The following is a 12909-nucleotide window of genomic DNA, read 5'->3' on the forward strand; positions in this document are numbered from 1 at the left end:
GACTAAACACCACCGACTTAAAGGACTCAGCATTTGGAGCTTAGATGAAAAGAAGCAGGGGTCTTGGATCTGGAAATCTATTTTGAAGCTCAGGCCACTTGCTGAAAATTTCCTAAGGTGTGAAGTTGGCAATGGGGAGCAAGCCAGTTTCTGGTTTGATTTTTGGCTACCGATAGGCCCTCTGATTAACTTGCTGGGTTTTGACGGACCGCGGCAACTTGGTGTCCCTATTCATGCCAAAGTGGCAGATTGTTGCTCCAACACTGGTTGGATTCTGAGACCAGCAAGGTCTCCGCAGGCAGAGCAGCTCCATATCATCTTGTGCTCCGTCCAGCCTCCTTCACATTCATCAGTGCAAGACTGCTACAAGTGTTACGTTGATGACCTCTACTTAGACTCTTTCAACACTGCTAGAACTTGGGAATCTGTTAGAGATAGGTCCAGTACTGTTGATTGGGAATCAGTGGTTTGGTTTGGTGGCCACGTTCCAAGACATGCCTTCCACATGTGGGTTACTCACTTAGATAGGTTGCCAACAAGATCTCGCATTGCAGCTTGGGACCATAACGTTGAGAATTCTTGTCTCTTCTGCAACGGGCTGGACGAAAACAGAGACCATCTTTTCCTCTGCTGCAGGTTTAGTGAGCGTCTTTGGAAAATGATCATTCGAAGGCTTGGCTATCAACCCTTCTTATTCCACACTTGGACATCGCTTATAGAATGGCTTCGCATGAAGGATTCTACTTGCCCTCAGACTCTGCGTAAGCTGGCTGCTCATGCAGTCATCTATCACCTGTGGCTTGAGAGAAACAACCGTTTGCACAATGCAGTCTTCTCGTCTACTGACCGCATCTTCAAGGACATAGATCGTCATATCAGAAACGCGATCCTAGCAAGGAAGGGGAGGAAGAAGTTCCATTCTCTTATGTGTACTTGGCTGAGATTCTCTTAGCTATGTGTTAGTGCTGTTGAGTTTTTATAAACTCTCCTAGAAAATCCTGTGATGTTTTTTATCTTTTTTTGGCATCATTTGATTTAGTAGTTTAACCTTTTGTACATGTACAAACAATGTTTCATTTTTATGATAATTCATGTACTTATCAAAAAAAAAAAAAAAAACTTAACGCGGATAAGAAAGAAAATCATTATACACACGCTATTGCTTTTTTAGTGTAATGAAGTTGTCAAAGTAGTTAGATCGTGATTTGTGTGTAAGAGAGAGATGGGTCTTACTAAAGGGTCTTTTCCCTATTTCCAATTTAATAACAATCAAAGAGATGTCACCCCCACACCTTATTCTACATTTTTGTATAGTGGTTTAACTATAAAGTTTAGAACACAATTTGTACTTTCAATTATTTTGAAGTTTTGATATAGTTAACGTATACACATAACGTATACATGCTGAACATGATCCCGGAGTTTTGGGTGTGTGCCGTGTCCGCTTTCGAATCGATTAAGGTATGTCCTCCATAAAATAATCACCATTTTTATCAAATTAATCATATTATTGCTAAACCCGCATGATGCATCGTCGGTTTTGTTAATAAAATATTTTAGTTGTTAACATACTGATTATTTTTTTTGGACCGTTAACATACTGCATTATTTAAGCAAGAAAGAGCATGATCATTTTCCTATTACCATATTACTACTACTTATAATAATAGGATATCAAGAAAAAAACGTTAATACATATATATATGTACCTTTCGAAAACAATGTAATGTTTATAATTTGATAAAATATAAACTATGACTATGTTATTATAAGGATTAAGAGAGTTGTTTAAGATAGCTTTGACTCTAAGCAAAAATGACTAAATATGGACTAACTAATACTCACTCCAAAGCAAGAATATGTAAATGGAAGCTAAGAGTGACATTACATCTTTTGATTTTCTTTAATGTTAATCGCAATATACATACTTTACTTTGCTTGCAGTGATATTATCTTACATACACGCTTCTAATTTTCCTTTCAAAATAAAATTTAGGAATGCAGAAATTGACCTTTCGTTTTCTACCTAGTTGACTATATATTGACTGTATACGACCAAATCAAGAGGAAACGTGATTCATTATATTAAGGATGTTCTTATTTTGTCTAGAATTCGGTATGCATCCAAATTATATGTGCACATCAATATCTCAAATCGTCTAAAAACTATATATACTATATTTTTTAAAGCAAGAATTAAAAATGTCCATTGGACATATAGTCACATAGAGGTTAATCCCTTGTTATATTAGAAACGTAAGAACTAGATAATACCGACCACGTCTTTAGTAATCAACTTTCAAGGTTCTTGTCTTCCAAATTTATAAACTATTGTTCATTCAAATTATATATATATATATATACACATATGTTTTTGTTTGGTTAAGTTAGTATTTATTTGTGGGTTAAGATATGATAACTTAGGGGTGGTAACTTTGAAGGCCAACGAAAAGCTCTCAAGTAAAAGAGAGCGAAAAGTAATCCTCAATGACAATTCTAAGAAAAGTATCAATTTAAGCACATGGAAATATTCAATTCACTTTCCAAAAAAGCATAAAGAAAAGCCAGATTTTCTTTTATATAAAACGTTTTATCAGTAACAATTAGTGACCAAATAGATGAATTAAACAAGAAACAATCTCTACTTTGGTAGTTATGTGAATTCGTTTTACACAATTAAAGTTAAATCAACCACTATAGCTGGAAGAGGTATAACATCTGCACAATTTCAAAAAATAATAATAATGCTAATTAGCTTAATGGCTGCACTTACCATAACAAAACACATATTCTGACCAAGACTGAAGACTCAACGGATTAAAACTCTTGAATTTAATTCATAATCATAAGCAAAAACTTACCAAAACTATCGATTCTATAAATACACTAATTTGACTAGGAACAAAATAATTATTCCACTAAGAATACACAAAACCGAAAGAAAAAGTCAGATTATGTCTCTTGTTATTTTATAAAAATTAATAATACAAATTATGGTTATTGTTGAAAAAAACTTATTATACTGTAGAAAGGTAAAACAATCAACATCCGAAATACAAATATTAATAAAATAATAATATTTGAGTTTCTGCTTGTTTTAAGTTGTGAGATATCAAAATAGGAACCTTCCCAATGAAATACTCTAATTATTACTGATAAAATCATCACAACAAAAATTAAGAATAAACATCCAAACCAGTAGTTAATTAACAACAATAAAATATTAGTTTAAGGCAAAACGAAGCCTCTAAAGTTTGATGTAAACCTCCGAAAAAGCGATAAATCTTATATATTAAAAAGAAAGAGTATACTGTTACTAATATTAAGAGACTTAAAAGCTCACATAAACAAAACAAAAAAACAAAAGGTTTTCCCCAAATCAACAAACCCCACTATCAATTTCTCTCCCCCATCACTCTCTCTCTCGTTTTCTTCGGCTGTGAAGCAACAGGAACTCCGAAAATCCCTGGATTTGAAAAAAGTTTCGATTTTTGGTTGAGTCTGGGAGAGAGAGAAACAGAGACGAATCTCTTGAATGCAATGTGAGAGAGAGATCAACGAAGAAGGAAAGTTTGCTTTTTTCTTCACTCGGAAGCACAACAATGGTGGCCGCGGCAATCTCCGGCACCGACCCAAGAAACCCACCTCGAGATCGACCCAACAATGGCGGACAGAGAAGACCCAGAGGCAAACAGGTCCCTTCACGCTACTTATCTCCTTCTCCTTCTCACTCCCTCTCTTCCTCCACCACCACAACCACTACAACAACAACCTCCTCTTCGTCCTCTTCCTCTTCTCTAAAGACTAGTAAGCGATACCCATCTCCGTTACTCTCCAATTCCGCTTCCAATTCGAACAAAACGCCGTCGTTTCTACCTAAACGGTCTCAATCCGTGGACCGCCGCCGACCCTCCCCGGCTCCGGTCACCGAAATGTCGGCGGCGACGAAGATGCTCATCACCTCCACCAGGAGCTTGTCGGTTTCGTTCCAAGGCGAGGCCTTTTCGCTTCCGATTAGCAAAAAGAAGGAGCCCGTCTCTCACCGGAAACCTACTCCGGAGCGGCGGAGATCCACGCCGGTTCGAGATCAGAGGGAGAACTCCAAGCCACTGGACCAGCAGCTCTGGCCCGGAGCCTCTCGATCCGTCCCCCCGAACCCGCTTTCCAGAAGCTTAGACTGTGGTAACGAAAGAGGAAAGCTCGGATCTAAGGTTTCTATTAATGGAAGGTTGAGTTTAGATATGGAAGGTAGAGATGATGAGTATTTGGAAACTGGGAGAAGACCAAACAGTGGTTTAACCTCTGACCTCACCGCTTCTGATACTGATAGTGTCTCTTCCGGTAGCACTAATGGTAATGGAGAAATCTCAAAGTCAAAGAGCTTGCCTCGTAATGTTATGGCTTCCGCTAGGTTCTGGCAAGAGACTAATAGCAGGTTAAGGAGGTTGCAGGATCCTGGCTCTCCTCTATCCTCAAGCCCAAGCCCCGGTTTGAAAACCAGTTCCAAGTTTGGTGGTTATTCAAAAAGGTTCTCTAGTAGTGATGCTCTTCCTTCATCATCTCCTCGTGGGATGGCCTCTCCTGTGAGAGGTGCTGCTATTCGCTCTGCCTCACCGAGTAAGCTTTGGGCGACGACTACTTCATCTCCAGCTAGGGCGCTTTCGAGCCCTTCTCGAGTGAGGAACGAGGTTTCTGCTCAGATGAACGCTTATAACCGCAACAACAACACGCCTTCGATTCTTAGCTTCTCTGCTGATGTAAGGAGAGGGAAGATCGGGGAAGATCGTGTTATGGATGCACATTTGTTGAGGCTTCTGTATAACCGTTATCTTCAGTGGAGGTTTGTCAATGCGAGGACTGAGTATACTTTGATGGTGCAAAGATTGAATGCAGAGGTATGGCTTTTTTAGTCCCGTCCCTTCTGGATTGAATAGACTTTTAGCTACTGCTGCAGATTTGTTCATCCTATACTTCGGATCTTGATGATGCAACATGTGTGGAAACTCATAGTTTAGGCTCATTCTAGGTGCCATCATTTAAGATAATTTTTGACATTAGCATGAATGTGAAATCTTACCGAAGTAGAATAGTGGAAGAGTAGTCTATTAAGTATAGTTGGTTGAGATCTTTCAAGAACATGGTTTAAGTATAAAACTAAAATCGGTTTCTGGCAATAACATGGATTATAAATTCACTTTTTTGTTTCTCTTTTGCCAGAAAAACCTGTGGAATGCATGGGTATCAATCTCAGAACTGCGCCACAGCGTCACTTTAAAGCGGATCAAGTTGCTTTTGCTAAGGCAGAAACTGAAACTGACTTCTATTCTCAGGGGACAGGTAAGAATGTGATACTTAGTGCCAATGTCTTGATTAAGATTTGTTTCTTTCTATTTTTGAGCTAGAAGACAGATAATTTTTGTGTAATTTGGCTTTAGTGATTCATTCTTTGCTGTAGCAAGAAAAGAAAGTTTTGGATATAACTCAGTTTAGTGCATAATGGAAATTGTACTGTAACTGGTTAAGCAAATGAATCTGGACTCTAGTTGATTATTTATGTATGGTAGGTAAAACTGTTAAATCCACCTCTAAAGGTTGGTAGACTTATTTGCTTAGATTCATCCCCTAATATTCTGAATCTTTGACAAGGAAACATGAGATTTTTATTTATTTCAAATTGAAAACCATAATACTAGCACATCCTTATTGATTTTAGTATACATAGTAACAAACTTGCTTGTGTATCTGTTAAAACTGTAGATGGGATACCTAGAAGAATGGTCTCTCCGGGACAGAGATCATTCAAGTTCTTTGTCGGGAGCAACAGAAGCTTTGAAAGCCAGCACGCTTCGTCTACCAATTCTTGGAAAAACCGTGGTAAGTAGTACCTCTCTGACATTACAGAACTTAGATGATTGTTTTGGCTTTAAATTTTGAACCTTTGGTGCTTCTCGAATTGTTTAGGTTGATATTCAAGATCTTAAGCATGCTATTAGTTCAGCGGTCGATGTAATGCAAGCTATGTCGTCTTCCATATTCTCACTTACATTGAAGGTAAAATGCTCTGTCTCTCTCTCGAGTTAAGAAGCACATGTCTTTTGGGTTATATGAATAAAGGTTATTTATGTCGATGGTGATCATGGCTAGGTTGATGAAATGAATTCTGTGATGGTGGAAGCGGTGAATGTAACTGCAAAGGAAAAGGTTTTGCTTGAAAGATGTCAAGGCTTCTTATCAAGAGTAGCAGCTATGCAGGTAACCAATCTTCTTCATCATTACCTTCTTGTTTATTCCGGGTTTAGATATTTTAATCTGCCATGTCTACTACTCCATTCTCAAACAGGTTACAGATTGTAGCATGAAGACGCACATAATACAATTAAGACCAATCACAAGCAGCTTGACTTCACAACAACAACTGTAGAAAGAAAAAACTGATCTTCCTCAACAGAACAGATTTGTTCTTTTTGACTACAACGACAACAACCAACTATTCTCAACAAGAACAGATTTGCTAACACGGTGTGCCTTTTCATTCCTCCGAATCACTGTCCTTATCGTTTTCAAACCAAGATTAAGGTGAGATTCGCGGTTTATCATCATCATCCTTATTGCTCTCTCTTGTTTCCGGTAGTTCTACGTTTGTGTTTTTTTATTGTAAGATTGCAAGTAGTAATGCCTCTAAAAAGTAAGTAAGCTTTAGATTTGTATACAAAAAGTTTTATATTCTAATGGTTCTTTGGTTTGTGTACAAATAAAGATGTAGCAGTTGTATCACTCTCACTGATCTCGTCTGCCTTTTTAGTTCTAGACTTATTACCGTTTTTTTATTTATGTTAAGATGTCTTGTCGTTTCTAGTTTCCCGTGCCATCATAAACGCCCCGTTGTCTGTTTGTCGATAGCAAAGTACAGCAGTACATGTAAAAGAGAATGTAGAATGTGTGCCAGAGAACCAAAGTGCATACGATTAAGTACAGCAAGAAAGTGAGACTAACGAACCAATTTATTTTCTTTATTTTATATTCATTTCGTTTCTAAATAAGTATTATTTTAACATTTTTAATACATATTAATTATACCTCTCTAACCAATAGTATTTGAGATAAATAAAATTATTTATAAAATCAATGCAGTTTTCGATTAATTTTATAATTTTTTACATCAAGAGACACTTTATCACTTTTCAATTATATCCAAAGCCACAATGCATTTGTAAGACACTTTTTCATGGGACCTACAGAGAGATTATACAGATTTGCTCTTAATAAAAAGAAAATTAGATCTTTTTTAGACTAGAGAAAAGATAAAGTGTGTTTCTTTATTATTATTTAATGTACTTTTTAATATTTTGTTTTTGCTTAGTTTTAAATTAAAAATACATATGACAAATTTTGTTGATATAATAAATTATGTTTTTTTATTCTCTATAATTTGATATCCACTTTGATATATTTTTTTATTATATTTTAAAATATCTACTTGTACACGTATTCAATGATTGTGTTATGGATGAATGATACGTGGATGTTTGAAGACCGTGGATAACTACATGTAGAATATAAGCATGGAAAGACACATGTGGATGAGTGTGGGAAGATAGTGTGGACGGGTAAGCATGAATGAGTAAATATAGACGACTATTTATGGATGAGTAAAATTATGATTAAAAATCATAATTTAGCATACTACATATCTCATGGTGGAGGATTGTGACGAGCTCGAACCAATGCACCTTCACCAAGCTCATCCACGACGATGTTGAACTCGGAATCATGGTGTGGCTCACCGGGAAGAGGAACTGACTCGTTTTGACCGATGGTTTTGGAGGAGGAGCTGACTCGTTTTAACTTTTTGGTTTGTTTAGCTTTTTTTTCATCACTCAAGCTTGTTTTTTTTTCCCTAGACATGCATGTGGTCATAATTGGTTTGAAGTTATTAATTTGTTCATCTTTGATATTGTGGACACATTGACATCCATATCATAGCCTTTCAATATGTTATATTTTTTTAATCAATGTTTAGTGTTTGAGTTACTACTCTATCCACCACATCAAGCTTCAATTTTCTATCCACAAATTTAATAGATCTCTCTTGTTTTTTATTCATGGTTATGTTAGTGTTCATATCCACAACATAATCAAAATCTTCTTTCATGTCCACAGACAAACATTGTTGTTGGGGTTGTGTCATTAATCTCAGCTATTGTGGAGTTTGCTCTGATGAAACTTCTGGAATTTTTACACTCATCTCCGTCCACGCATCTACGTCCTTGCATCACCCGCCCACACATCATCCGTCCACGCATCAAATGTCTATTAAGGGCAAAGTTGTCCACAGTTTATTGCTGGCCCACAACAAAATGTCTCACATGTAAGAAGTGGCTCTGAATGTAAAGATAAATCGAAAAGTGGTCTAAAGAGTAATCAACTCAGTTAAAATAACATTCACTACAAAACAAAACAGTTAAAAAAATGTGAAAAATCCTAAACTACAAATATCATATGTTAGGTTGGTCAACAAAAGAACGAACCCAAAAAATCAACACTTTAAATCTTGTTTATTAATTGTAACGTCTTGTTCGCTACAAATGCACTTTCAAACTTATCAACTTCTTGCCTGTTGTTATCATCAAACTCTTGCAACGGAGGTTCATTAAGATCGAACAACCCTACAAAACTTCGACCTGGATTTTTTGTTACATCACTCTCATGATTGGGACTCGACTTGTCTCCCGCTATAACCTCGTCGTGACTACGTTTGTGATCGCCTACAAAACTCTGCTTCCGACCCGACATGTTTGTTACATCACTCTCATGATTGGGACTCGACTTGTCTCCCGCTATAACCTCGTCGTGACTACGTTTGTGATCGCCTACAATACTCTGCATTGGACCCGACGACGTTTTTGTTTCAACACTCTCATGATTGGGACTGGACTTGTCCCCCGCTATAACCTCGTCGTGACTACGTTTGTTACCGCTTAGAACACCTTCGTAGTGACGGCGTTTATGTCCACCTAGAGCTTGTCCCGTCGGAAACACAACGTGACATATAGAACACTTGTGTATTTTACCGGATGGGGCCATCCTCGGCCGCGTTTGTCCCCCAGCTTCTGCGTTTGCGTTATCAACAAGTGGTTGTTGTAGCTTAACTCGGTGACTAGCCTTGTGTCCACCTAAGGCTTGGTACGAAGTAAACTCTTTTCCACATACATCACATTTGTACGAATCAAACTTCTGTGGCGTCTGAGTTTGTGTTTGAAGTTGCATAGGCCTAATGCGGCATAGCTCGACGAGTAAGAGAGCAGATGTATCATCTTCAGACGGTGAAGAACAGGAAGGTTCTTCTTGTTGCCGTGATGGCTTTGCGCTACTACTTCCCAACGTAAGCTCGGTCGAAACGACGTCGTCTTCATACTCTTCTTGTTGTGGCTTGAACAGTATCATTCTTTGTTCCACCGTCTCTGAAGAAGAAGGAGAAGTTGTCTCATCATCATCGTCCCTTGAACACTCTTCACACTCTTCTTGTGTCACCGTCTTAGAAGAGCGAGAAGAAGAATATTCATCATCAATTGACTGGTCACTGCTTTCTAATCTTGGCTCAACACAAACTGTGCCTGTCGCACACTCTTCTTCTTCTTCTTCTTCTCTTTGTAAGCATCTTCTTTTTTGAGAATCTTCATCATGATCAGTAGGATGGTTTTGGCTTGCATGATCCAGCACTTTTACAACGGTGGCTCTTGTTGATGGTGGAAGTTGCATCAGAGCTTCAAATAATAGTAGATCCATAATTCCGTATTTATCGTTAAGAAAGAATCTTCCGAGTGATTTGTTAGTGTCGGTTTAGTGTATAACTAAAATATATATAGTAGAAGAAATTTCAGTCGGTGTAACTTGTCCATTGTTATCGTTACTAGAAGTAAACGGAATATGGAAAGTGAGCTCTCAAAAAAGTAAATAGATTTTCTTTAAATCCCGAAATATTCTATACTAAACTCAATCTAGTAATAGTAAAAAGTTAACTTCTTTTCGTATTTCCATATTATGACTATGAGTGACAGTGTTATAGAAGAAACATTACTAAAAAAGGCAGATTCTCTTGCAACTTTTATATGGCAATTAAACAAAAAAATAAATAAAGGAATTTTTCTTTTTCGAGTTGTAAGCAGTACGAAACGCGTAAGCGTATGGCATGTGATAAATTTCATATCTTTTTCATATATTAATTCCATCGTGGTATTATTTTATATGTTAAACTCAACTTAAAAGATTACTTTTAGTGCAAGTAATCCATAGTCGGTTTCATTGAAAAAGTTACATCATGGATAATAGTCTAAGGAAATAAATCCTAATACAATATATCTTTGTTTAAATCCTAATCTATACTATACTAAAAAGGAGATATACTCATCATATAAGTTATCCACGTCATCTTTAAATTCAGCCAATGAGGGGGTTCTCTTTCGACATTTCGCCATTGCTTCTAACTTAAAGAGTAGAACTGGCCTTTTCGTGTAGGCTTTAAAAATTTTCTATGGCCCAGTTTAAACATAATACACGTATTGTAGTCTGGAACGTCGTAGAACTCTGTCTCTTCCACTTCCTCTCCGCCGATCCTTTCCTCTGTAATTACTGTTATCTCTATCCTTACTTCAACAATCAATGACCCACCTCTATTATTTTTGATCCGTGTTTTGGGTTTCTCCGGCCCGCTACCGTCCTCTTATGTGTCGCCTTTAGTTGATTAGGGTTACCGTCTCCTTCGAGATCCTTCGTTTGAGGGCGCTTCCTCTTCCACTAGAGTTCAATTTTCTTATGAACTCCAATAATATATTGTCTCGAAAAAATAGGAGTCGATCGAGTGTCTTCCCTACAAAGGAGTGTCAACAAGTGATGGATGAGCAAGGTTCTTCTGGAGGTAATCATGAGATATGTTTCCTCTTTGTCGATTTAATGAGTTCATGTTTCTGTTACGTAAAATAAGATTCGTGCTGATATACACATGAGTGCTTGAATTTAGTTACTTGATCTCTGGATTTTGACGGATTCACTCTAGATTTGTCAACTGAGATTTATTTTTCTGAATGATGTTTGTTAATCAAAAGGCTGAGTTGATTTCACTATTGTTTGATTTTTTAAAAATGTCTTTGATGTTGACAAGTTTGGTTAATTCTTCATCTTTTTTTCAGGTTAAGATCATCCAATGGCTAAATCATCTACTTAAATATTCCATGGTAAATACGGAAGCGATTATCTAAACAGTTATTTTACTATCTCTTTTGTCTTTTTTAATATAAATAGATTCAAGACGAAACCTGATTTACAAGATATGTGACTCTGTTTTGAGTACTCTCAAAGTCTCGTCATGAAATAAAGAAAAATGAAGCGCCTATAGGAAAAAAAAAGTTGAGATATTTGAATGCTGAAACTCCATGGCTGTCGCAAGCTGAAACTGAAGCTGGTAATCGGTAATCTGGTAGAGAACCACATCTCCATGGATTTCTCATGCCTTTTGTTTCCCATTCCTCGAACAGAAGAGACTCTTTTTCGAATCTGTTAATCTGGCTCTTTTATATTTAATTGTTTCTGATTATCATCTTTTTATTGTCTCATGTAGAAGGATGATAATCATAGCTTAGCTGTTTCCTACACCAGCTCTTCAACACAGGTCCCAAAGCTTAGGTCTTTCCTTTCATGGGTCAACAAAAGTCTCATACTTTTGATGTTTCTCCAGGTGAAGAACTGTTCCTATGATAGAGGAGGGACCACGCGAGCAAAGGAATCAGTTGTTTTCTGTTTTAGGGTCTCTCACTGATCCAGAAGAAGAAGAATCAAAGGACTCCTCAGAGGTTAACTCAATGAGAAGTTTGCTCTTTGATGCTGGTGTTTTGTGCCTTTCTCTCGCTGATGATTTTTTTGGTTAATTGCATGCAGGGACAGGTAACAGGTTGCTTCTGTAGATATTAAACTACCAAGAAGAAGGAGTTTGCAAGTGGAGTTCAGTTGCAACTCATGCGGAGAGATAACTAAACGGCTTATCAACCGTTTGGCTTATGAACGTGGCATTGTCTTTGTCCAGGTATACCAGTCTTTGGTTTGCTTAATTGTCCTGAAGAGACATGTTATATGATAGTCTTTAAAGAGTTTTTTGTTTTGTTTTGGCAGTGTGGTGGATGTCTTAAGCATCATAAGCTGGTTGACAATCTTGGTCATTGTGGAGTAGGACTTCCGCAAAGAAACCTCCAAGGATTCAAGTACTGATCAAATTTGATATGACTTCCGATAAAAAATGTAATATTTTTTAATCAAATGTGTTTGGTATACAATGGGGAAAAATGTAGCTTTTGGAGTTGATACATAGGTGATATAGTGAGAAGAAAGCTAGAGATTTTAGGCTGGGATAGCCAGCAGGAGGAGAGTTCCCAGTACAGTGCTGAGCCACATTGCTACTCTTCCTTCTAGCTGGTTCAAGGCATTTCCTCCGTTCTGTAAAATCAGAAATTAAAGATTGTTATATAATTCAGTGTGGTGATAGTGCATTTCTTTTTAAAGATTGTATTTTAGTAAGAGAGTGTTACCGCATTCTGAAATGGTGATGGTGCTGTAGACGTGTCCTGGGAATCTGTTAGAACTGGACGAGATGGAAGGCTTGGAGGAGTTGGTGCTGGAGGTGGGGCATGGTAATGCCTCTTGTGTTTGTGCTTTTTCTTGTGCTTGGCAGGAGCTGATGCTGGTGTTAGAGTTATTGGTGTAAGCGCTAGAGGCGGTGAAGCTGGTGGTGCAGAAGGTGATGCCTGTGGGGGAGAGGCCGGAGCAAGCGGTGGTGAGACGGTTGGAGCTGGCACAGGCGGGCTTTGTGGTGGTTGTGGAGGCTAGCTGCTGGGCTGATAACTGGTGCAACCTTTGGAGCTG

General features: G+C 37.6%; 3 protein-coding genes across 3 annotated transcripts; 2 read left to right on the forward strand and 1 right to left on the reverse strand.

Moving 5' to 3' along the window:
• Positions 1-3330: 3330 nt before the first annotated feature.
• LOC106296249 (QWRF motif-containing protein 2-like) lies at positions 3331-6480 on the forward strand. Its single transcript, XM_013732340.1, has 6 exons — positions 3331-4895; positions 5218-5337; positions 5758-5874; positions 5962-6051; positions 6145-6252; positions 6341-6480. The coding sequence occupies exons 1-6, from the start codon at positions 3603-3605 to the stop codon at positions 6419-6421; spliced, it is 1809 nt and encodes a 602-aa protein (XP_013587794.1). The 5' UTR covers positions 3331-3602; the 3' UTR covers positions 6422-6480.
• A 2064-nt stretch (positions 6481-8544) lies between these two features.
• Positions 8545-9786, reverse strand: LOC106297262 (zinc finger protein ZAT1). Its single transcript, XM_013733540.1, has one exon. The coding sequence runs from the start codon at positions 9784-9786 to the stop codon at positions 8545-8547; it is 1242 nt and encodes a 413-aa protein (XP_013588994.1).
• An 856-nt stretch (positions 9787-10642) lies between these two features.
• LOC106299345 lies at positions 10643-12903 on the forward strand. Its single transcript, XM_013735454.1, is given in 7 exon segments — positions 10643-10915; positions 11187-11231; positions 11615-11665; positions 11732-11846; positions 11945-12076; positions 12163-12206; positions 12208-12903. Coding segments are annotated over 4 exon segments (336 nt in total). The 5' UTR covers positions 10643-10915; positions 11187-11231; positions 11615-11665; positions 11732-11747; the 3' UTR covers positions 12269-12903.
• Positions 12904-12909: the final 6 nt, after the last annotated feature.

This window comes from Brassica oleracea, chromosome C6, assembly GCF_000695525.1.
Source record: "Brassica oleracea var. oleracea cultivar TO1000 chromosome C6, BOL, whole genome shotgun sequence".
In the NCBI taxonomy this organism is placed as follows: domain Eukaryota; kingdom Viridiplantae; phylum Streptophyta; class Magnoliopsida; order Brassicales; family Brassicaceae; genus Brassica; species Brassica oleracea.

Bases quoted from the DNA above. Each gene is read 5' to 3' on its own strand.
- LOC106296249 (XM_013732340.1), top strand. From the start codon at position 3,603: ATGGTGGCCGCGGCAATCTCCGGCACCGACCCAAGAAACCCACCTCGA. The intron at 4,896-5,217 runs GTATGGCTTTTT...CTCTTTTGCCAG, and splicing joins TGCAAAGATTGAATGCAGAG to AAAAACCTGTGGAATGCATG. The intron at 5,875-5,961 runs GTAAGTAGTACC...CGAATTGTTTAG, and splicing joins CAATTCTTGGAAAAACCGTG to GTTGATATTCAAGATCTTAA.
- LOC106297262 (XM_013733540.1), bottom strand. From the start codon at position 9,786: ATGGATCTACTATTATTTGAAGCTCTGATGCAACTTCCACCATCAACA.